Source organism: Cervus elaphus, chromosome 13, assembly GCF_910594005.1.
Source record: "Cervus elaphus chromosome 13, mCerEla1.1, whole genome shotgun sequence".
NCBI lineage: Eukaryota > Metazoa > Chordata > Mammalia > Artiodactyla > Cervidae > Cervus > Cervus elaphus.
Window position 1 is genome coordinate 25,427,115 of NC_057827.1, and position 24,502 is coordinate 25,451,616.

At 48.1% G+C, this 24,502-nt stretch overlaps 1 protein-coding gene across 4 annotated transcripts in view; it reads right to left on the reverse strand.

The window, feature by feature from the left end:
* Window positions 1–19,849: 19,849 nt before the first annotated feature.
* The window catches only part of CRTC3 (CREB regulated transcription coactivator 3), a 98,234-nt gene continuing 93,581 nt past the window's right edge, over window positions 19,850–24,502 (reverse strand). For 2 of the 4 annotated variants that reach the window (XM_043921459.1, XM_043921457.1), the window contains exons 14-15: window positions 23,789–23,891; window positions 19,850–23,335 (exon numbers count right to left, since the gene is read on the reverse strand). In XM_043921459.1, coding sequence (XP_043777394.1) covers window positions 23,127–23,335; window positions 23,789–23,891 — 312 coding nt within the window. In that variant the 3' untranslated portion in view covers window positions 19,850–23,126. The remainder of the gene's footprint in view (window positions 23,336–23,788; window positions 23,892–24,502) is intronic. The other 2 variants (XM_043921458.1, XM_043921460.1) reach the window with 2 other exon arrangements.

The following is a 24,502-nucleotide window of genomic DNA, read 5'->3' on the forward strand; positions in this document are numbered from 1 at the left end:
ATTGTCTTCAGCCTCTTCACTCCCTGTGTGCTTCTCATTAGCCTTTAAACAAGCTCAGATCTTTCCCATCGGTCTCCCCTTGGTCTCCTCCCACTCCTCTCACTCCTTCCAGTCACTCGGCTCTCATATCAATACATAAGCAAGAAGGATCCCCCTTTTCTATGCTCAGCCTAATTTTTAGTTCTGTTAAAATAAGAAATGACTTGAAAACTTCTAGATACTAAGACACCTAGAGAGCCGTCCAAAGGGTTTATTCTACATTCCCTTTTCTCCCTAAACAACATCATGCAGATTTGGTTGTGACCAGTCTTCTCTTTGGTGTACTTAAAAATAATCCAGGGAGATACAGAGCGAAGTAAGTCAGAAAGAGAAAAACAAACATTGTATAATAAAGCATATAAGTGGAATCTAGAAAAATGATACAGATGAACATATTTGCAGGGCAAGAACAGAGATGCAGATGTAGAGAATGGACATGTGGACATAGGAGGGGACAGGGAGGGTGGGATGAATTGGGGGATTGGGACTGACATATATACACTACCATATATAAGATATATAGCTAGTGGGAAGTCGCTGTATATTACAGGGAGCTCAGCTCAGAGCTCTGTGATGACCTAGAGGGTTGGGGGCCATGGTCAAGAGATCCAAAAGGGAGGGGATATGCGAATACATATAGCTGATTCCCTTTGTTATATAGCAGAAACGAACACAACCTTGTAAAGCAATTACCCTCTAATGATAACAATGAAGTCTAAAAGAACAAAATAAAGGAGAGCAAAAGAAAAAAATAATCCAGGGAAAATTGGATCCCCAAGTTTTGGGGGGAGCTGCCCCAGACTGTCCAGAGCCAATCAACGTGTTTCAGAGAGAGGGGGTCACATTCCGAACAAAGCCCCGTTTCCTCATCAAGGCAGGCCCCTTTCTGTCCTGTAATTGGCACAATTTGGGAACAAGAATTTCTCTAGGAACTTTTGAAAACACTCCATATTCATTTTGGACCATTGATGTCCAGCTATGTCTTTGTGTGAAAGAGGAACACAGGTTTCGGTGAGACTTTGAATCTTAAAAAACAGTCACAATTTTCTTCTCTCTCTCTCTCTTTTTTCTAGAAAGAAAAGAAAACAATATAGCTTAATGGCGGTATGAAAGGGTTTTCAGGCCTTTGGAGGAGAATTTAACCATGGAGCTCCTGGATCATCTTCAAAGCCACGAGTCTGGAAGTGTCGAGCATTGTCTACACTCTGTGCTGTCCACACTCTGGGTTTTACTTCTTTGTGTCTTAGTCCCTCCTCTGCTCTGCCGGGTCTCGGCACCCGCTGAGGGAGCTCCCCCGGGACCTCACCCCCTTCCTTGTCACTCCAGCCAGTGGAATCTATTCAGTCCTGCACTCTTCCTCGGTTCCCTCACAACATTTAATTGCACCACACTGTGGGGTTACTGGACTTTGCCAAACGTTTAGGTGGGGGGGCGGGGGGGCTATGTTAGCCTTGCACAGCCTCCCGCCATCTTGCTTTCTCACCATCCCCTTTACCTTTCATTTCACCATGGCAACCACAAAACTTACCTCCCCATTATCTGAAGCATCTCCCCGCTCCTATAAATCTTGAGACCTATTGACACCCAGGCCTTCCCGGGAGTGGGTATGTCACCTTCTAAAACAAGCCCTTAACATGATTTATAACAGAAATTACAGAGCCAACTATTAATTTTAAAAGGTGTTTATATACCTTGCTCCAGCCCTGGCTTTTTCTCTCCTAGCTCCAGACCCATGAAGCCCATAAGCATCTTGAACTCAACATGCCCAAACGAGGGGGAAAGCGTCACCCTCCCTTCTAAGCCAGTCTCTCCTTTGTTCGGCTCTCATGACTGTCATCCCCATCCAACCAGGTGTCTGTGCTTTTCCAGACAACTTCCTCCAGCCCAGGGCTGTCTCTTGGCCAGATAAACTGCTTCTGGGCACACCCCTTCCATTCGTCCTCCCAGGGCAGCCACAGGCATTTTCCTAAAATGTGAATCTGATCCTGACACAACTCCGCATCAAATTCCCCAGCGGCTTCCACCCTCTGCTGGCATCCCAACTCACCCATCACCGCTCCCCACCCATTAGGCCTTGCTCCAGCCCACTGGGCTCTGTCGGCTTCCCTGGAGGACCGCACTCTCCCTCCATCTCTGGGCCTGAGCACTTCCTACCCAGGCTCCCTTCTCCCCTTGCTATTTTAGGCTTAGTCTTGAAGTCTCAATTTTTTTTTTAAATTTTGTGGGATCTCAGTTCCCCGACCAGGGATCGAACCCACACCAACTGCTATGGAAGCATGGGGTCTCAACCACTTGACCTCCAGGGAAGTCCCTTGAAGTCTCTTCGATCTGTTACTCCTTCCAGAAATCTTTTCCTGATCCCTCACTTGGAGTCAGGTGCCCTCCCCTTGATGGACAGGGCATTAGTAGCCTCTTCTGCAGTCATGATAACGTAAACACTCTTGATTTAGTTAAAATTGGGATGAACGGTCTTAGGAAGATAAAGAAGGAAAAAGGCAAGTGTGGGGTGTGTGGGTGCAGAAGTGTACAGGCGGAAAGGTGAGTGATAAGCCAGCTTCACCTTCGTCTTCTAGAATAGGGGCGTGGAAATCAGTAGATGATGGTTCACATCGAAAAAAAATCAGTCAATAATCATAGATGCATATTAACTGAGAATTAGGGAGGTGAATACCAAAAGAACTGGCTTGAGAGTTTGAACTTTGCAGGGCTGAATGGGGGAACTGTTGCTATTCAACTAATGTTTATTGTACAACTGACCAAATAAAAATTAAATTAGGAAAACAAATAACAGATCAAACCAGAGTCTCTCTGCATGGGCTAGGAGGGCAGACCCTGGCCCCAGCCCATCCTTGGCCTGCTCACAGCATAATTTGAAATGAGACAAACCATGGTTTCAAGAAATTCCTGGGAAACAAGACAGAACTGCCAAATGCCTTGGATGAGAAACAGCCGCTTAAACAACAATTAGGCTTTCTGTGATTCAGGGTGAGAGAATTTTGCTGTATTTAGTTTCTATAGAGAAGCTAACGCAGACCTCTCCTTTGGTAGTTTAATCAGCACTCAGAATCTCAAAGAAGCTAGAATCCCTCCCTCCCTCCCCTCGCCAGCCAGGCTGTATTGCCAGCAACCTAAGAACTGTCATTGCCCCCTCCACGCCCGACCTCCTGCCATTTAAGCAAAAGCATCTTTTCAAATGTTCAACATTGCTAGTTATTTGAGAAATGCAAATGAAAACTACAATGAGATAATCACTTCACACCAGTCAAAATGGCCATCTTCAAAAAAATCCACAAACAGCAAATGCTGGAGAGGGTATGGAAAGAAGGGAACCCTCCTGCACTGTTGCTGGGAACGTAAATCAGTACAGCCACTGTGGAGAGCTGTATGGAGGTTCCTTAAAAAACTAAAAATAAAGCTACTATATGACCCTGCAATCCCGCTCCTGGCCATATATTCAGTGAAAAGCATGGTCCGAAAAGACACATGCACCCTAATGATCTTGCAGCACTGTTTACAATAGCCAAGACATGGAAGCAATCTAAATGTCCATCGACAGAGGAATGGATAGAGAAGATGTGGTACATATATACAATGGAATATTACTCAGCCATAAAAAAGAATGAAATAATGTCATTTGTAGCAACATGGTTGGACCTAGAGAGTGTCATACTGAATGAAGTAAGACAGAGAAGGAGAAATGTCATATGACATCCCTTATATCTGGAATCTAAAAAGAAATGATACAAGCAGATTTATAAAACAGAGACTTACAGACTTAGAAAACAAACTTATGATTGGTGGGGGGAAGGGATAGTTAGGGACTACGGGAAGGTCATGTATACACTGCTATATTTAAAATGGATAATCAACAAAGACCTAATGTATAGAACATGGAACTCTGCTCAATGTTATATGGCAGCCTGGATGGGAGGGGGTCTGGGGGAGAATGGATACATGTATATTTATGGCTAAGTCTCTTCTCTGTTTACCTGAAATTACCACAATGTTTTTCATCAATTATATGCCAATACAAAATGTTTTTGGTGTTAAAATTTTTTTTTAAGGGGCTGTGTCTTTTCGAGATATTTTCTCCTGAAAATATGCCTTCCTGGTCCTTCATAGAGCTGTGAGGAGATCTTGATAAAGCAGGTAGGGAAAAGCCCTGTTCACAGAAGTGTCTCTGACAATGTGTGGAATTTTTCAGACACAATCTCGGCCGGTCTAAATCAAGGAAATTGCATATCTTGGTTAGGTCCTTCCTGGGCCAAGTTTTTACACAGATTTCTAGCAATGTCAATGCATGGTATATAATTAGAGTATCTTCAAATTAGAAAGAGGCTGCATGAAGATGCTAACGCAACCTACTGCATTTAGAAAACCTTTCAGCCTGAATCCTGTAGAACAGAGATCTATTGTCACTATCTTATCTCAGTCATATGTGATATTTGACTTTTTCAAGCATTAGGAATTTATATATGTATAAAATCTGCAAAAGGGAACATTACATATGGGGTCTGTCCCAGGAGTTTCCAGGAACACCTCTGTCTGCAACATAGAATTTTTTGAGCTGTGTCCCCAGGGTTTGTTTTTTTATCTGAGAACTTTCACATCCATGGCCATTCTCAAGAGTGGACCATGCCCTCCACCCACCCACCCACACACACACACACCCACACACACATACAGAACAATGGAACAGAGAGGTGGTCCACCCAGAGGAAGCATATCAGAGGCTGAGCCAATCCCCTCCCTGGCCTGGGTATCAAGAATTGGGTCACTTAGAGATGGGATCAGTTAGTACAGGCACCAAAGTCTAGGGTCATGAAAAGACTGCCATGTTTCAGCAGAGATGAGAAAGCCAGTCCACAGGCAAACAGAGAGAGAGAGAGAGAAGGGAAAACGCAGATGTACTGGGAAGCAGAGGTGAGAGATCTCGTGTTCTGAGAGAGACAGGTCAGCAGGCAGAGATCAACAGAGGCTAGGACACCGACAGCCAGCAAGAGTGATGGAAGGATAGACATGGGACACAGGAAGAAAAAAAGAGAGACAGAGGGATAGGCTGAAAGACAAAGGGACAGGGAGAGGGCACCCTGGCCCCCCACACGTCCTTGCACTTCCATCTGCCTCTTCCCTGTCCAGTAGGTAAATCACCACCTTTGCTGTCCATTGGGCATAATCTGAAGTCTGGGTGATTCAGCCACCAGACAGTGCTTGGTATTGAAGGCAGTCAGCTGCTGTTTTGTGTCTGTTCTGGAAATGTATTTTTATCCTATTTGGGGGAGGGGGCATTCAGTGTGTTTGGGGTTTTTTCCCCCCAAAGGGATGGGAATTAAAACACACTACATATGTCTCTGTTCAGACAATGTTTTTTTTTTTACCTCTGTCTTCAGTTATGAAATCAATGTTGCTATAAGAATGACATTTAAGTGACTTGGTTTTTATTTTTGTCCCCAATGTACAAAAACTCCTAACTCCTTTCTTACTGTGCATTGATGGGGTGAGGTGTCCAAGGTGATTGCTCCGGAGCTTCAAAGACCTGGGAACAGGTGATCCATGTAGGGCTCTGCCTTGTCATCTCTGTGGAGTAAAAACTCCATGACGACAGGGTTATTTTGTTTGTTTGTTTAATGTTTAACTACTTATCTATCAATCTAGTTATTTGGCTGTGCCAGGGTCTTGGTTGTATCATGTGAATTCTTAGTTTCGGCATGTAGGATCTTAGTTCCTCAACTAGGGATTGAACCTGGGTCCCTGGAATTGGAAGCACAGTCTTAGCCACTGGACCCTCAGAGAAGTCCCAACAGGTTTTGAGGCTGTTCTCTCCACCAGCTTGTAGGGTGTAGTAGGTACTCAATCAATCCTGGAAAGGACAGAGACACACAAACAAGTGCCATGGATATAACTGGGCCCCAGGAGTGGGAGGAGGAGAGAAACCAGGGGGCCGAGGCCTGGCCTTCAGGGGTCTCCTGCATTTGCAAGTGGGCCCTGGTTTCACCTTTCCTGCCGTGTGGCTGTCTGTGACGCCACCTGGATGGGTTTGGGGAGGGTCCTGGGTTGTGCCTCCCCTCGGATGGCTGAGGCTCAGGAGGAGGTGGGCACGAGCTCGCTCCCTTCTGGTCTGGCTTGTGGCAAAAGACTAAAGGCAGCTCCGGAGTGGAGATCACAAAGCTGGGAGCCCCGGAGATTTGAGAGAGGGACCTGGGCTGCCCTTTTCTCATCACAACAAACATGCTGGTCTGGGCTCCGATGACTCCTTGGCCTTCTCCCCGCTCCATGGCCTGCTGTGTCCCTGCCTCAGCTCTGCAGTTCTATTGTGGGGACAGTGTCCGGCCGAGCCCTTCCCGTCCGTGCAGAGGGATGGTGGGGTCTGGGAAGACTATCCCTCTGGGCGCCACCCAGGGTCAAAGCACCTGCAGCGTCACACAGCTGTGTTGCCAGTGGTGGGCTGGGCTGCGACCTCCCAGCTGTCCCCCGGGTGGGCCTGACGCTGCCCCCACCAGCTGGGCCAGGTTAAGGCAGCAGGCCCAACCCTGCTCTCCCGGCGCTGATTCCATCGTTCTTTCCTTTGTTCATTGACTGTCTCCTCTCGCAAGAACCCAAGGCCAGGGAGAAGGAGCAGGTGGCCTGCAGTTTAGGGTCCTGAGAAGACCACTGTGTTGATGGTACTCTGTAAGCATCAGCGGAGTGAGAAAGGGCTCTCTATTTCCAGGTGTCCTTTAATCTCCATGTTTTGCCGACGGCCCGTGAGGCCATTTCCTTGAGTTTCTAGGTCCGAGATTTCCTTTGATTGTCTTCCTGGCTTCAGGAGTCCTGGGGAGCCCTCGTCCCCTGATGACTCTGTGGTTTTCACTCTATTGTCTCTGGCAGTGAGTGCTGCCAGGTGAAGTTCAAAACTATCTTGATTATCAACACTTTTGAAAGTCACCTGACTTTGATTCCTCTGCTTGAAATTTAGGAGAAGTCCGTATCTTCCCATCAAGTTTAGGAATTTCACCAGGATGTATCTTAGGGTCAAGTTGGCTTCTCATTTGGATAGGTACAAGATGACCCATCTTAGTTCACTATAACCATTTATTTAGCAAATATTAAGGGCCTACTATGTGTTAGGCACTGTTTTAAGTTTTGGGGAGACAGCAGTGAAGGAAATACAAAAAATTCTCTGCTCTTGTGTGTGTGTGTGTGTGAGAGAGAGACAGAGAGAGAGGCGGGGAGGGAGAGACAGGGAAAGAGGAAGAGAGAAAACAGACATGTTTTGAATGCTGATTCTGTTCCACTAATTTATTTAGACATTTCAGGGACCTTTTTTTTTTTTTTTTCCAACCGTGCAGGGTGGCTTGCGGGATCTTAGTTTCCTGACCAGGAATCAAACTTGCGTCCCCTACTGTGGAAATATGGAGTCCTAACCACTGGACTGCCAGGGAATTCCCTTCAGGGACTCTTCCCCCCCCACATTAAATCTTCACACTTTATCCTAAATGGCCAGCCTTTTCCTCTAGCTTTCCTTCCATCTTTCTATGCATTTCTCCTGCTTGCCACATAGGTTTCTCTCACCTACCTCATTTAATAATCCAGTCTCCTCTAATCCTATTAATCACAGGTTCCAGTGACAAGCTAACGTGACCAGGCACCCACTTGCCCTGCACTGTCCTTGTCTGATTGCTCTGAGAATAGGTAATAGCTGTTTTCTAAAACCTTCTTTCAATTCAGTGAGCAATCCCTTTCAGAGAACAGGATTATCAGTACAATTTCACTGCTTTCTTCTTTTACTTCCGTGCTTGGGGCTTTTCTCCCTGGTATCAGATTAGTTTTATGTCTTTTATATCCAGACTTCCTTGCAATTCATGTGTAAATCCAATAAGAGCAAGTGGATTTTTTTTTTTTTTTTTTGGTAATCACTAAACCTTGTAGTATATATTCATTCATATATATTTCCTTGTAGTAATCGGAAAAGAGAGGAAGGGAGGATGATTTTAATACTGCTGGAGATTCCGCCTCTTTTTCTACTCAGACAGCACAACCCCATAATAAGCAGAGGTCGATGTGACCGGGAACTGTGGTTCTTTGCAAGAATCTAGGGTCCCGTGTCCTCTTATATGTGAGCATCTCATCATGACCCTAAAAGTCTAAAGATGTGCTTTTCATACAATAAGACCCATAAGGTAAACCAGGTACTTCACGTGCACAACCAAAGAAACAGTTATCTTCCCAATTAAAGGGGAAAACTGGCTGAACTCGATTTTTGATTGGTGGTACTAGACAGTGGAGAATTTTAAGGGTAACATAAGAGATGTTCATGAGTAACTCTAAGGCTTCCAGGTAAAAAAAAAAAAATCCACCTGCCAACACTGGAGACGTAAGAGACTCAGGTTCCATTCCTGGGTCGTGAAGATCACTTGGAGTAGGATATCACAACCCACTCCAGTATTCTTGCCTGGAGAATTCCATGGACAGAGGAGCCTGGTGGGCTAGAGTCCATGGGGTCACAAAGAGTCGGACACGACTGAGCGACTGAGCACATTACACAGGCACGCGTGAATAACAAAGACTACATGGGATAAAGCCTTACCTGGAGATTTTAAAATCCAGCCCTCAGGCAAGATGATCCCATTGTACTAGACGTGTTAACTATAGGGTCTGGGAGGCCATAGCCCTTTCTGATGATCCAAGTGGGCAAACACCTCTCCCCAAAGCCCCCAGTTTATAGGGCCTCCTGACAATCTATGGCTAGTACAAATAGGCGACATAAGCCAATTGGATTCCTCCTCTCTGAAACCTGAAATTGGAATAAGCAAAGGAGGAGGCTGTTAGCCATGGCCACTGAGGCTTGAAAGTCATACACTGCCACTTCCACAGTTCCCTACTGGTCACATAGGTCAGCCCTGTTATCTTCCCAAATATCTTCTCACTGTAGGAAGGGACTTCATGGACACAATTCACTAACTTAGTATTTGTGGGTACCTATGATGTGCTGGACACTGCTCTATGAGGATACAGAGATGAACAAGGCTCCAGCTCTTGTAACTCTTACTAGAGGGCTGCTGTAAGTAAACAAGAAATAGGTACATGAGTAAGATGGTCAGAAAATGGCAGAAAGTCCCACATTTTAGAGTGAAGTCATGAAGTCTCTTTGCAAGTAACTGTTTTCTTTTTGTGAACCAGCTCTCTCTTGGGTTCTGTTGTTGTTTGTAACATTACCTACGGAAGGAGGGTTGATGAGGAGGTTAAGTAACTAAGGGGTAGATGGTGCAAGATACACACCATCCTCACTTTGACATCCTTACACCATGGAACACACTTCCTACATTTTGAGAATTCCCCACCCAGTGAACACATACCTCCCCATAGTAGAAGCCAGGTGGCTTCCCAGCCTCACTTGAAGAAGGAGCAGAGCATGTGACTTAAGACACCACCAATCAGATGCACTCGCGTGAGGCTACGTGTCATTGGGAAGCAGGCGCCAAGACAGGATGACAGAAGATCCATCTGGCTCCCAGAGGCAGCAGCAACAGGCACCCCAGTGGCAACATCCATCATCAAGTGCACCCCCAGAGCAAACGACAGTTTCAGTGCAATGGGGGCTATCCACACAGATGGCCTCCATGCCTGGTCCTCTGCTTTCCTGGAGATTCTAGGAGGTACCCAATATCCTTAAACAAATTCCTTTCCCACTGAAACCAGCTAGAGAAGGATCTGCTGCCTGTAAACAAGAACTCTCGACGGTACATGAAGGGAGAAGAGTGGTGATCCCATAAACAAGATAATTTCAGGTAGAGATCAGTGCTAGCAAGACGTTAACACCCGGGGATGTGAATGAGCATCCCTTAAGGAAATGTAGCACGACGTAGCAATGACTGCAGGTGTACATACATCATACCACCAGACTGCAAAAATGCAAATTATGTATCGTCATTGAGGTAGTACCCACACATCTGTAACAGTGAACAACCACCCAAAGCAAGGTGATGTGAAAGAGAGTGACAGGCTAGGGCAGGGGCTATTTTTGATAAGGTGGTCAGGGAAGCCTGTCTGAGGGGGTGACATTTGAGCTGAGAAACCTGAAAGATGAGAAGGAACCAGTCACCCAAAGATCTGGGTAAGGAGACTTCTAGGCAGAGGGAGCAGGAAACAGAAAGGATGAACTTGGGAAGTTGGGATAGATGGAAGCTTGGTGTGTTTAGCAGGTAAAGAAGGACGTGATGAGATTGGACAGTAAGTAGAGGCCAGTCCACAGCAGGCTTTGTAAAGTCATGGCCAAGAATTTGCTTTTGATTCTAAGAGTGGTGGAAAGCCCTTAGAGGGTTTTATTTTATTGTGTCGAACCCATATCCCCTGCATTGGCAGGCAGATTCTCAACCACTGGACCACGAGGGAAGTCCTAAATAACTTCTTGAAAATCAGACATTTGGCATTACTTTAAAAAATACTAAATAGAAGTTCAAACAGTACAAAAATACAGAACGTGAACTCCCCTTACTCTCCCCACATTCTGATTATTTAGATTATTTTTAGATTATCTTCGGTTTTTCTCTAAAACAAAGAATTCTATCATGTGCATACTTCTTCACATACCCACATACCATTGAGCAAGTATTTCTAAAGGATCGGTCCCTAGAAGTAGATATTTTTCATGCTGATGCTTTCTTTCCATGGTCCTTCAAAAGACTGTACCAGCACATAAAGCCCACTGTGTCCAGGAGCAAGCCTTTTTCTTGCCAATGCTAGATATTATCACTTTTAAAATCTGCATTTCTCTGATCCTTAGTGAGCATAAATGTCATTTCTCAACAAGTGGCCACTTGCGTTTCTTCTGTGAATTGCCTGTTCTTGTCCTTTGACCATTTATATGTTGGAAAATAAAACTTTATCCTGTGATATGAAGAGACTCTGCATATTTTAGGTTATTATGTATGTTGCCCCTAATGGCTGTCACCTGTCCTTTATCTTTGGTATATTCATCTTGCTTAGGAAAGTTTTCCCCACTCTAGGAATATAAAAAAATTTTATCATATTTTCTTCCAGTGCCTTGATTATTATGTCTAGTGGTTGCTATCAAATTGTCCTCCAGAAAGGTGGTACCAATTTACATCCCATCGGCTGTATGTGAGAGCCCTATTTTCCCACACCCTCCCCAGCCCAGTCTTTTCAAGTCTTTGTCAAGAGTGAACAATTTATATCTGGTTGTTTTAACAGGTTTCTCTCCTTATGCGTGAGACCAAGAGTCTTTCATATGCGTCTGAGTGATTTGTATTTCCTTCTCCGTGAACTGCCTGGTGGTGTCTTCACCCTGGGTTTTCTGTTGGCTGTCAGTCTTTATCTTACTGATAAAGGGCTCATTGTTTCTGAAGGAAATGAGCCCTGCCTTAGGCCCTTGTGGTAAATAAGTCTCCCCCGGTTTGTCCTTATCTCTCTGCTGTCTGCTAGCATCATGGGGGCCAGTTGCTGGGTGCACTAGGGAGCAGCGAGGCCTAACCACACCCACTGATCACCTTCTCAGCTGCCTGGATCTCCTGCTCCTTGGGCCCACCTACCCTGCACTTGGCTCACCCCAAAGGCCAGCCCTTCCTTTCACAGCATCCTCTTCTGAACATTTGTGGCTAGATTTTCACCTTCAACTCAATCCCATCTCTTTGCCTTTCACTCTTTGGCATCCTTTACTCCTCATAGTTTTTTTCTTTTTGTTATTTTATTTATTTTTATTTTTTTGGCTGTGCCAAGCAACATGTGGGATCTTAGCCCCCCCCCCCCCCCCCCCACCGGGGATCAAACCCATGCCCCTTGCATTGGAAGCACAGAGTCTTAACCACTGGACTACCAGGGAAGTCCTTCCTCACAATTTCTGATAATGAGGATATCCCTTTGTAGTTTCTAGCCCTATGATAGAGTTTTTAAATGTTGCATATTTTTTTCCCACTTGGGTTGGAACATGTGTTCAAGCTGCCATATTGATTCAATCTCTTCACTATTAATTCTCACCTAATCACATAACTTTCTTCTGGCTTTCAATTTTATTTTCTCCAAGATTTCAAGTTGAGATTCATTTGGTAAAATGACTATTTTACTACAGATATTTTAACAAACCTGCATTGGTGAGCCACACTCATTCACACAAACTAGATGACCATGGAGACATTTTTGAATTGGGAAAAAAAAAAGACTTCTAGCCATCAGTAGGTGTATTAATAATATTCACAGATAGTTCAGAGGCATCTCATTGGATTCCCTGAGCCTGGACTCACCAGGCCTTCTGTGAAATCTCCAGGAGGGACTTCCCTGCTGATCCAGTGATTGAAACTCTGCACTTCCACTGCAGGGGACACAGGTTCAATCCCTAGTCAGGGAACCAAGACCCCTCATGCCTCACGGCAAGGCCAAAACAAACAAACCCCTCAAAACCCTCTGGATGCCCTCTCCTTTCCATGTGTTCTTTTCCATTTTGCTCCATCCTTTCCCTTCTCCTTCTTTACTCCTTTCAAAGTCCAATTCTCTCCTACCTCCTGCTCTCTTCCATCCCTATCTATCTCCACGCCTTTTCCAGTGTGTTCCAAAGAACATCAGCCACACAAGATGGTCCCAAAGGAAAGGACTCAGGGGTCAAAGAAGTTTGAACAATGTCAACTGCCAGGTCAACCTCTTGGAAGTGCGTTGGCCCTTGAGAGCACCTGAGAATGCCCTTGGTGAAGACGTCTTTCCACCGTGTTTAGGTAGCCAATACCCCAAGCCAGTAGGAGCATTGCTCTGTGCATCTCCCCCCTACCTTTTTACAAAATGTTTATTTATTTATTTGACTGCACTGGGTCTTAGTTGAGGCATGCAGGATCTTTAGTTGCAGCATGTGGGATCTAGTTCCCTGACCAGGGATGGAACCCATGCCCCCAGCATTGAGAGTTCAGTCTTAGCCACTGGACCACCAGGGAAGCCCCACCTACCTGTGCACCCCTTTGTCAGCATTCTGCAGAACTAGGGCTTGCCAGGCTTTGCTGTGGGCAGCACTAGTTCTCAGGCCCCCTGGGTGAGGGCTGTCTGTAGCAGCTAGAGCTGTGCGCTGGTGTAACCGTGGACGCTCCCCAGAGCTGGCCCACAGAATTCTTTCTTCCAAAAGAACCTGGAGCCAGGAATGACACGTTTCACCAGCTCCCACTGCTACCCATGAATCTGAAAGAGAAGGCAGAGTCAGCAACAGGAGTCCAGATGGCAGACCAGCCCCCAGGTCTGGGGAAGACACAGTGCTATAAGATCCCCAGGCTTCTCTTTGGGGAGTTCAGCCGCACAAACTGTGAAATGAAGCAGTTCTCTGCTCCAGAGGACAGATGAGAAAGTCAGTGGGGCAGCACCCAGCCTGGGAGAACTGCTGAATGGCCAGGCTTCCCAGTGGCAGAACAACGGCCATGCGGGAGCCTGGGGAAACTTCTTTCCAAGGCGCTGCCATTAATGTGGCTCAGGGTCAGTAACTCCTTGCTTACTCACTCCTGCTTCACTCACTCTCCCTCTCAGGCTTCAAAGTCCTGGGAGGGAGCATCCGATTGGCCGAGTGATGGAGCCAACATGCCAGGGGACCCTATGTGCACAAGCCTGGCTTCTGGGAGGGGAGGGCCCAGCGGCCTCCAGTCTGCATGCCTCATCTTGCAACCAATAAAGCGGGTCCCTGGCAGTGTGCCAGGCTTGTTGGAGTGAAACCAAAGCCCTGCAGAAAGCAGTTAAGGAAGATCCGATACTTATAAGGCCAAGTTATGAGCAGGTGAAGAAGAAGCATCATCTGAGGTTAGTCCAGGCGGCAGAGTGGTAAAGAATCTGCCTGCCTGCTATACTACTCAGGGAACTCAAACCAGTGCTCTGTGACAACCTAGGGGGGTGGGATGGGGTGGGAGGTGGGAGGGAGGTTCAAGAGGGAGGGGACACATGTATACCTATGGTTCAGTCATGTTGATGTATGGCATAAACCAACATAATATTGTAAAGCAATTATCCTTCCATTAAAAATAAATTAAAAAAGAAAAAAAAAAGAATCTGCCTGTCCATGCAGGAGACACAAGAGAAGTGTTTGATCCCTGGGTCGGGAAAATTCCCTGGAGGAGGGCATGGCAACCCACTCCAGTATTCTTGCCTGGGAAATCTCATGGTCAGCGGAGCCTGGAGGGCTACAGTCCATGGGGTCGCAAGGAGTCAGATACACTGAAAAAGCACCAGCACAAGAGGTTAGTCCTGAAGGTCCTTTGGAATAAAGAAAAGGCCAGTGTGACCCGGAGATGTGAGTGTGGCTGCTGCTGCCCTGGTCAGACTGGTCAGGGTCACTCACACCAGCTCCTTAGAGAGGAGGGTGGAGGCTCCTCAGGAGCCCTCTGTGCATGGAGAAAACTAGTCAGTGCTCCTTTCTGAGCGCTTCATCTTCTCAACGAACCCTTTTGTTGTGTTTCTGAGGTCTAGTAATAAAAGACCCATTTAGTGAAAACAGTTAACAGTGAAAACAATATCTAACATTTAGGAAGTGTGTACCAGGGGCTGGCACAACCTTTCCATCCCTGTTTTATAAATAAGGAAACTGAACCACACAGAGGCCACTTGCTTGCCCTGACTTCAGAGCCAGGAAGAGTGGAGGCAGATTTGAACCCAGGTCTCTACAACTCCAGAGCCTGTACCCTTGGCCCCCAAGCAGTACTGTGTCTAGATAGTCTTTTTTTTTTTTTGGTGCCATGCCACAGAGCATTGAGAATTTTAGTTCCTGAACCAGGAATCGAACCCTGGCTCCCTGCAGTGGAACCATGGAGCCCTAACCACTGGACTGCCAGGGAAGTCCCTAGATCTTGTTGCTATGCACAAGCTAACCATACACCCCTGTTTGCCAAGCCATAATACAGATTTCACAAAGGCTTCACAGAGGCGGTGTCATTTGACCTAGGTCTTAAAGGAGAAGTTGGATTTTTCCAAGTGAATATGGGACAGGGCACTGCTGTCAAAGGGATGAAATGTGTATGTATTGTGTGTATGTGTGGGGCGGGGCGGGGGGGGGGGCAGTTGTTAAGGTAGTGGTGATGACCTGGAAACAGAGGCCCCCTGAACCAGAAATCTGGCATGTTCTTTCTTTAAAAAATAAGAGACTTCCCCGGTAGTTCAGTGGTTGAGACTCTGTGCTCCCAAGGTAGAGGGCATAGGTTTGATCCCTGGTCCAGGAACTTATATCCTACATGCTGCATGATGTGGCAAAAAAGAGAAAGAAGACGATACCCTCTGGGATCCCTATCCCAGTCATTTCCTCCATTTCCAAATTCTAAGAATTCAACTTGTGTGCTCAGTCGTGTCTAACTCTTTTGCAACCCCCATGGACTGTAGCCCTCCAGGCTCCTCTGTCCAAGAGATTTCCCAGACAAGTGTCAGTATTCTGCTTGCCGTTTCCTTCTCCAGGGGATCTTCCCAACCCAGGGATCGAACCTGAGTTTCCTGCATCACCTGCAGGCGGATTCATTACCGCTGAGCCAGCTGGGGACTATAAGCCACCAAATACAAGCTGAAGACTCAGTTTTCAGCCAGGAATCATACTGGAGAGTATTAGTGCTTGTCCCTACATTGGGGATTTATGTCCGTTTCACCGGGGATAATTCAGCCAGTTGTAGAGCCCACCCACCCCTTTTCAGAACTGAGGTCTCCAACCTTTGCTCCCAGCAGCCAACCACCCCCTTGTCTGTGACCACTACCCAAAACCCTTCCTAAACAGATTTCTTAGGGACAAGTCAAGTCAGACAGGAGGGGAATCAAAATAAAGAACTCATGGGATTTCCCTGGCAGTCCAGGGGTTAAGACTCCGGGCTTCCACTGAAGGGGACACAGGTTCAGTACCTGGTTGGTTCTAAGTTCCCACATGCTACACGGTGTAGCTACAATAAAAAATGAAATAAAGAACTCAGGAGGGAGGGCTGGGAAACCCACTCTGAAAGGCCTGGCGGTGAGCAGGCGACCCAGGCACACACAGAATGGGGCCAAACAATGGTGGGAAGGATGGTTACAGGACAGGATGCAAGTAGCACAAACCTTGACAATGTGAAAATAAGAACTCACAACCTATGGGAGGGGGGAGGAGAGGGGAAGTGGGTGAGCTCATTTCCTCCGCCCTCCAGCGCTGTCAAGAGATGCCATCTACAGTTGAAACAGATTTAAAGGATGAATTCAGCTTCTGGGCATTTTTCTTCTCTTTTAATTATTTGCAGCTCGGCAATTTCTTTAGTTACATTCAGGTTTCTTCCTTTTCTTCTTCTTCTTTTTTTTCCTTTCTGTGAAAGACTTTCTCCAAAAGAAGCATGTATTCTGTGAACACTTCTTGGTAGAAATTTCCAGGCACCTACCTGGTCTTTTCTCTGAATACCTGCGTAAGCAGATGATTCCATCGACGTTTCTGCGGGTGCTGCCTTCCGGACCACCTGAAAATTTTCTTTTTTGTGCTCTTCAGTGTTAACCTGAAATTCTTATAACGTGCGTGTACTATTACTATAAAAGCAAAGCCTTTTATTTAAAAAAATTAAAAAACACTGCTGGAAAAGAGAAAATCCGGCCCTGCCTTTGGGCTTGTGCTCCCTCCCCGCGCTCCAGGACCCTCCGCTCGGGGCTGCGTCCCCCGGGCTCCCGGGTGGGTGAGGGGCGCGGTTCAGGCCCTGAGGGTCAGACGGGTTGGGGCCGCTTGCCGAGCTCCGCCCGCACATTTGAGCTTTGGGGGTCTGCGATGCCGCAGGTGGGGAAGCCCGGCCGTGTGCAAGGTCTGGGCTCCCTGTGTCGCCAGGTGACTCAGCGCCATCTGGGCCTCCTTCCTCACCCATAAACCCAAGAAGCCATCCTTGACCTGCTTCAGGGACGTGTGATGTGCAGGGTCTGAGCGGTCACTAGAGAAACTTATCCTCTGCCATGGTAGGATTACCTGCTAACCACACTGCCCTCTACCCGTCTAAAGGAGAAATTAGAGGAGAGGGTCAGGTGGCGCTAGGGGCTGTTTCTGGGTCCTGACAGCTACTCTTGTGTCTCAGCTCCATCTAGTGTCCACAGCGGGACACAGTCCCATATATATAACTGACTTTTCCATACTTGCAAATAGTAAAGCTCATTTGGCAAACAGGACCTAAATAGAACCAACTTAAGACCACCCTCCCCATGGTAAGATTTGGTGTTTTAAAGCAAGCACTATACAGATTCAGTACTTCTAAAGATTTGTGAATCCTTTTTTTAAAAGGACAGTGTATCCATGCAACAAATAATATAATAATTGCCATTTATTGAGTGTTTATGATGTGCAGGGCATGATTTTAAGTACTCTCATTATGAATTCATTACACAATGAACCCCTACAATGCTATAAAACTGGGGAGGGGGAGTACTTGTGTAATTTTAAGAACCCTGGGGCACAAAAACATAAAAGTAAAATCTGTCACTAATTTTTTTTTCTTTTTAAAAATCTCTTTATTTTGACCACGTCATGTGGCAAGTGAGATCTTAGTTCCCTGACCGGGGATTGAACCCGGGCACCCTGCATTGGGAGTTCAGAGTCCTAATGACTGGACCACCTGGGAAGTCTCTACTCTGCTAATTTCTGAGGGGAGGTAGAGGCTGCCTCGTGGGCCAGAGATGAGGTGGGAACCGGATGAGAAGATGGTGTCAAGCTAAAGAGAGAGAGACTTGGGGCTGAGGCGGCCCTTCCGGACTCAGGCTGGATTTGAGGGGAGGAGGAAGGCTATGTGGGAGATAAAGGCTGTGATGTGAGAGGACAGGCAGAAGTCAGCAGTTCAAAAATATTTATTGAGCACCTACTACATGCCAGGCACTGGCGATATAGAATGCAAGTAGAAGGCAAGGTCCCTGTCCTCACAGAGCAGAGAGTTGTATGGGGACGGCCAGTGTCAAGTGTAATGAAGAATGCTAGCCAGTGAACACAGAACTATGAAGGGCTGTGCGGAGGGCGCATGGGGTGGAGCGCAGGTGAGCCTGAGCTAACAGGCAGGCGGATGGGAGGCTGGATGTCGGGGGCCATTAACTTGGAGGTGATGGCCTGGGGACAGTGGTTCTGAGAAAAGAGATGGAGTGGAGGATGTGCCCTGAGAGAACAAGAGGATTTACTGGAGCCAGAGAGAGGACCTAGGGGAGGGAACGGGAGCTGCCACAGGGCTCAAATGTCAGGGAAGGGCCATGGAGGAGAGGGACTGGACTGGCCAGAGGAGTTGAGACCGGAGCTGAGCATGAGCAACTCTTCGAGAGAGAGGTTGTGGTTGGAGGAGAAGTCGGAGTTGAGGAGAGCATTATTTCACGGTTGGTCTTTAGCAAGGAGGAGACTGTGGTGCAGATGGTAAGGAATCTGCCTGCAATGCAGGAGACCCAGGTTCAAGCCCTGGGTCGGGAAGATCCCCTGGAGAAGGGAATGGCAGCTCCAGTATTCTTGCCTGGAGAAACCCATGGACGGAGGACCCTGGTGGACTACACTCTGTGGTGTTGAAAAGAGGCAGACACGACTGAGGAACTAAACACATAGTCTTCAGGCTGAGGGTAAAAAGCTGCTGGAGAGGGTGAGGAGAAGGCCTGGGGAGGACCAGGAATCCTTGGAGGAAGCACAGATAAATCACATGTGAAAAATGAGAACTAGGTAAGGCAGAGGGGAGGGAGGAACAGATGGGTACAGATTTAGGACAAGTTTTCCAGGAGAAAGGATGGCGTGGGGGCAGCTGGAATGCTGAGGGAGCTGCCCTCTGAAGGAAACCTGGAGTTTCCGGCTGTGAGGAGAGAAGGGCCCTGATGGGAGGAGAGGTCTGGGGGCAGAAGAGGGAGGGGGCTTAGGGGCAGTGTGTGGCTACTGAGAAACGCCAGGCTCAGAGCAGGAGGAGGGCTGGTGAGGGTGTCCTGAAGGCCTCTGAGTCGGTGGGCTCGGCCGGGGAATGAAGAGGGGACAGGCGGACTGCGAGGAGGGACAAGGGACAGAAGTCCCGGTGGAGTCAGATAACAGGGTGCGTGGGGACCTGAGTAGAAACGGTGGCTCAGCAAGTCGGGGTCAGAGGTGGGATTTCTGAGTAAGATTTCAGAAGAGTCATCTTTATGACGAGCCTTGGGTGCGGCTGAGGAAGTGGGTCTCCGGGGGCAGCTGAGGCTGTTTGCTGTTGGAGAGGTCCACGCTCTGAACCCTGCTGGGACAGGGGGAGAGGGGCTGGGGGTAGAAAGCAGAACCCAAGTCCTTGGTGAAACGGGTTGTTGTTCAGTCACTCAGTTGTGTCCGACTTTTCGCAACCCCATGGACTGCAGCACACCAGCCTTCCCTGTCCTTCACCATCTCCCGGAGTCTGCTCAAACTCGTGTCCATTGAGTCGGTGATGCCATCCAACCATCTCATCCTCTGTCACCCCTTTTTCCCCCTCCCCTCAATCTTTCCCAATATCAGGGTCTTTTCCAGTGAGTCAGCTCTTCATATCAGATGGTCAAAGTATTGGAGCTTCAGCTTCAGCATCCATCCTTCCAATGAATATTCAGGGTTGATTTCCTTTAGGACTGAAAGAGCTAAAGACCCGTACCTGCAGCAGAGTGACTGGGCAGGGGAGGCATATCAGTGGCTTGAACCTCAGAAGAGGGAGCAGAATGCTGAGCCCCTACAACGATGCCTCTATCCTGGGTACACACGTGCCCCTACTTCCTTCTGGACTTCTCTCAGGACTGGGCACCACGGCATGTATTAGGAGAAGCGGGCCAGTGCAGGCTCTGCTCAGCCATGGACCAGAAATCTCTGACTGCAGGCTGCGCTGAGAAGGACTCGCCACCCGTTTATCTCACCGGAGCCCAAGGAAGACACTGGACGCACATACAACCTTATTGTGCTGCTTTTAATTACGAAAGATGTAAAACGATGCATTATAAAACTTGGAAGCTACTTTATACAAATTTCCAATCTTTAAATATTGTTTGACGAGGGGCATGTGGACTAGGATACTGGTGGGAAGTCTGATTAGTTTTGCTGTGATGTTTCCATCACAAAGCCGTGGAAGAAACACGCTTGGGACCAGACCGTCCGTGCATGAATCAGAAGAGACGACAAGGGTCAGAGTAGAAAGTGTCTTCAACTATGCAGATGGACTGGGGTATACATTTCAGCTCAGGTAATATACAGTAGACTTAGGAGAAATGAGACAGGACAGTGGAGAATTCATGTTGATCTAGACATAACCAAGGTTCTCCTGAACCTTATGTCCTAAAAACCACAACCATACAGAAGGGGGAAGAAAAAACAGAAACACAGATAGGTTTTTAGTCTTATGCTGTTTAACTGCTAGTAAATGAGAGTAGTACAACCATGGATTTCTTGTGAAAAACTAAATATTGAAAAATAGTTTACTCTGAAGTCTGCAGCCATTTCAGATGCTGAGGACCAAAGGCAGCAGTGAGGAGGTCAGGGCGACCCCTGTCCATGGGTGTCCTTGACATGGGTAAGCAAGGCAGGTTGTATAATGTCCAAAACCTTTTCACAGGAAGAGAGGGGATGGACAAACTGGATTCAGTGCTAAACCTTACTGTCATCGTTACCCTCCCCCCAAACAAGTCACTTTTCCCAGGAGCCTCCATTTCCACAAGTCCTTGGTGAATGCCCAGGGGAGCATACTTGGTCCTGCAGGTCTCGGGGTCTCTGGCTGTATGGCTGGGCTGCTGTGCAGACAGAGTTAGGACCCTGACACCAGTGATCACCACGGGTAAGGCACTGTGTAGAGAGCAGACTATCCTGGAATCTCCATTAAAAAAAAAAAAAAAAAAAACACCTCTCATGACATCAGCACTCCCCCTTGTCTGAAAGGCTAGTTCAGATCTCAGGGGGTTTCTGACACATGAGAGGCAGGCAGCATCTGGCTCTTTCAGCATGTTGGGGTGCTGTGTACAATGAAAGGCCATTTTCTTTCACAAAAAGTCGCTGAGATCTGGAAGTCTAACTGGGAATAAGGCTTCGAAGGGGAAGCCCACGGCCCCTTCCTGAGCCAGAGCTCAGGCAGGGAAGGCTCTGGTCTTTCTAATTCAAGAGGGGGGTGTTCAGAGCGAATGTGATGCAGGAAGACCAAGACCTGGGCTCCACACTGGAGACACAGCGGTACACCGTTGGGGTTACTTAAAAGATTGGAGGGAAGGCAGCCCCCTGGAGACAGAAGGAAACAGAAGGTCTGGGGAGGTCAACAGCCCAGGACCCTGTGACAGACCCCTTCCTGCCACCAGGGACACATGTCAGGTTCAGACCCACACGGTGCTGCTTTGCTTCTTTAGGTGGGAGCAATCTGGACCCTTTAGCAACATGCCCGGTGTCTCCTGGAAAGAAGCTGTCCGTCTGGTTCTAGCATCTTTATCACTCCTTCAGTGTGTCTGTCCACCCTATGCTGTCTTCCCAGGCCCGTGTGAGGCCCCTTTGCCCAGACTCCTCCCTGATGGTTTTTAAGCCCACCCATCGGGGTTTCTGGTCAGGGGCTGGCATAGACTGAATCAGAGGTGCTGGTGGAAATACAGTAATACCATTTTGTGCTAAAGTACTGATGCCTAATGATGGTTCCGTAAATTAGGCCTTCGTTTTACTATACATTATTTCTTCAGCTTCAGAGGGTGAATCTCTTAATGCAATCAAGAGCAAAACACGGGTCTGAGAGAGAAGATGTTTGTGATGGCTGGGACCCCCGAGGTCCCAGTATGGGGGAGGCCCCAGCTTGCTGAGCCACCATAGGTGCACTCACAAGACATTGTCCACCCACGTGCATAGACTTGAGGAGGACAAGGTATGTGGCCTAACCGTGGACTTGGGTCACCTAGTGTTAAAAGCATCTTAAAGTGTGTGCTTCACTTAACCACAGGCATAAGTGTTAGAAAAGCTGAAGCTCTGAGAAGCTTTGGTGAGGAAGAGGGTCAGTGAAAGATTAGACTGCCTCCCAGCGAGGCAGGTTCATTCATTCGTGCTTCATCTGCTCATTCACGCGTGTGTGCATTCGACGCCCAGGTCAGCAGCACCTGCTCAGCGCCAGGCACTTGTTGGGTGCTAGGGGTTTGGTGATGGGTAAGGCACAGTCTCTGCCCTCAAGGAGCTTACGGTCTAGTGGGGTGACAGGAACACCCCCTTTCCACAGAGAACCAGCTTCCCTCTGCTGCTGCACAGTTGCTGGGGAGGGGTGGTGGTGCTGGTCCAGACCCCTGGCCACTCCTCCTGGCCAGTCTGTTGACAGGGAGGTCTAGATGGTTTGGAGCTTGTCTAGAGGACATCGTGTGCCTGTAAGATACCTACACACAGCCCCCCTCTCTCTGTCTTCTGCAGCCACTGAGTAGAAGCCCTGTTCTCTTCAGGCTCATCCATTACCAGGGGATTTTGATTTTTTTTTTTTCTTCAGTGACAGAATAAAATAAAATAGTCTTCCTTTTCCTCTCATCCAAAGGAAAAGCGGTACTGCAGCAGCAGAGAAGAGATTACAAACCGGGAGAAAACCAATTAGAATTCAGTTTGCTCAACTCATGTCTGTTCTTGGACATGTGGCGGAAATCCTTCTTTGTGTTTGAATGGAGGTCTCTCAGGGAGCCCTGGCCCTCTGCACTGCCCTGGACTTCCCATGGCTGCCTGGGGTGCTAAGTCGAGGCAGTGGGACCATGGCAGGCATCGTGGGGCTTGGTACCGTTGCTGGAGGTGAGTCGGCTCCTGGAGGCCCACAGCCCCAGACCGCCCCCCACTTCGGGTCCTTTCTTCAGTGTTGACTGAGATCAGTGGTTCTGAGCATTATACACGGCTACTGAGGCCTCTCGGTACACATTTTCTTTTACTCATTGACCAACTAGAGGGTCAGTAAAAGATGTCACAGGTGTGGTGACGACCGAGTCATCAGAAGCGCCAAAGCAGCAGGCTTGCAGCGACAGGGCCTGTGCTGTGGGCCTGAGGGACGGCGCCCAGCTCTGTGGTTGAGAGAAGGCCACGGCGACTGAGATGGGACCTCATCTGTGAGCTGGGAGCTGAGGAATTGGGTTCCTTCCAGGTCAGAAGCCTGAGTTAACTAACACCCAGGGGTGGAGCTGGTTCCATTCCGTTCTGTTTTAGCTGTTTCGGAAATAAGTCCTCCTGTCCCATTCTGATCACCTCACAGTCGGTCAGCTCGAAATGTCTCTTCTACAGAGGGGTCGAGCAGGCCCATGCTGGAATCGCTTAACATGTTGAGTCCGTCCAGGCTCAGAGGTTCGATCTGGAGCTCTTCCTCCAGTGGGAACGGAGTGTCCACGCTTAGGTTGACCTCGGGCATGCCTGCCAGCGCACTGCTGAGGTCTTTGAACAGGCTGGTGCTCGAGTCTTCTAGAAAGAGCAGCGAGAGAGGAGAACAGTGCGGATTAGAAGGCGTGGGGGCCAGGTCACTCAGGACACGACTGGTGATGACCCCCTGCCATCTCGCCAACCAGGACAGTCATCACCCATGTCCCAACCACTCCCAGGCCCACAGTCCTGCTCTGGAATCTGTGTTCTTTGCAGTCAGTTCCACAAGTCCCAGTTCTGCAGGTTTCCTCCCTTTGAACAGTGGTCAGTCACCGGAAACTAAGCAAGTTGGAAGAAGGCTTGGATCACTAGGCCCTTCCCCACTGCCTCACAGTCTCTGGGGCTGGACTCCCAATTCTTGACAAGGTAAAGCTGAGCTGCAGGGCTTTCATGTTTTGGCTTTATATAATGTTATGTTGTTTAAACTGTCTTACAGCGGTATCTGGAGAAACATAGTGACGTGAAAGAAGCAGCTGGGAGGTGGCCCGCACTCACCTGTCAGGACGGTGTTTGGGAAATTCCCGCAGTTGGAATACAGGTTTGGTCTCAAATGAAAGGAGTCCTGTGGTTCTTGGGGACTTTGTTGCACCAGGGGCACCTGGAGGTACCAGAGGTCACTGTGTGAGGGATGGTCTCTGCCTCCCTGGGGAGGACTGTGCTGTGTGCCCCCCAAGCAAAACCAGCCATGGGAGCTGTCATACCCCTTCTCCGCTGTGACAGCCCACACAGAACATTCTGCTTGGGTAGCGGGGGGACTGCAGTGGAGGAGGGGCCTGAGGGCCACACTGTGGGTGATGTGTCCCTGTTCGCACACTGCCTGGCGCTCTACGCCATCCTGGATAACGCCACTGGCTGTGGTTCCTGCAGGCCCACCAGTCACAGCCACCTCCCTCCTCAGAACACTGAGGCTTCTGGAAACTACCATGGGTGGGAACCCTTCAAAGGCTCTGTCTATAACCAAGGAAGTGATGGGCTCTTTTCCTCTTTGCTTTCAAAAGAAATGAGACAGTAGACACCGCTCCTTCTCTCACTCAGAGGGAGGAATGCAAGCAAGCCTCTCTCTGCAAAAAGCCTTGATGAGGATGGGTCAGAACTGGAGCCTATTTTAGGTGCCATTCCTGAAATCAATTTTTAAACCATTAAAAAATCTTTCAAAAGTAGGAGTTTCCATCACTTTTCAGAAAGACACTGACTCACCTAGACTCACAT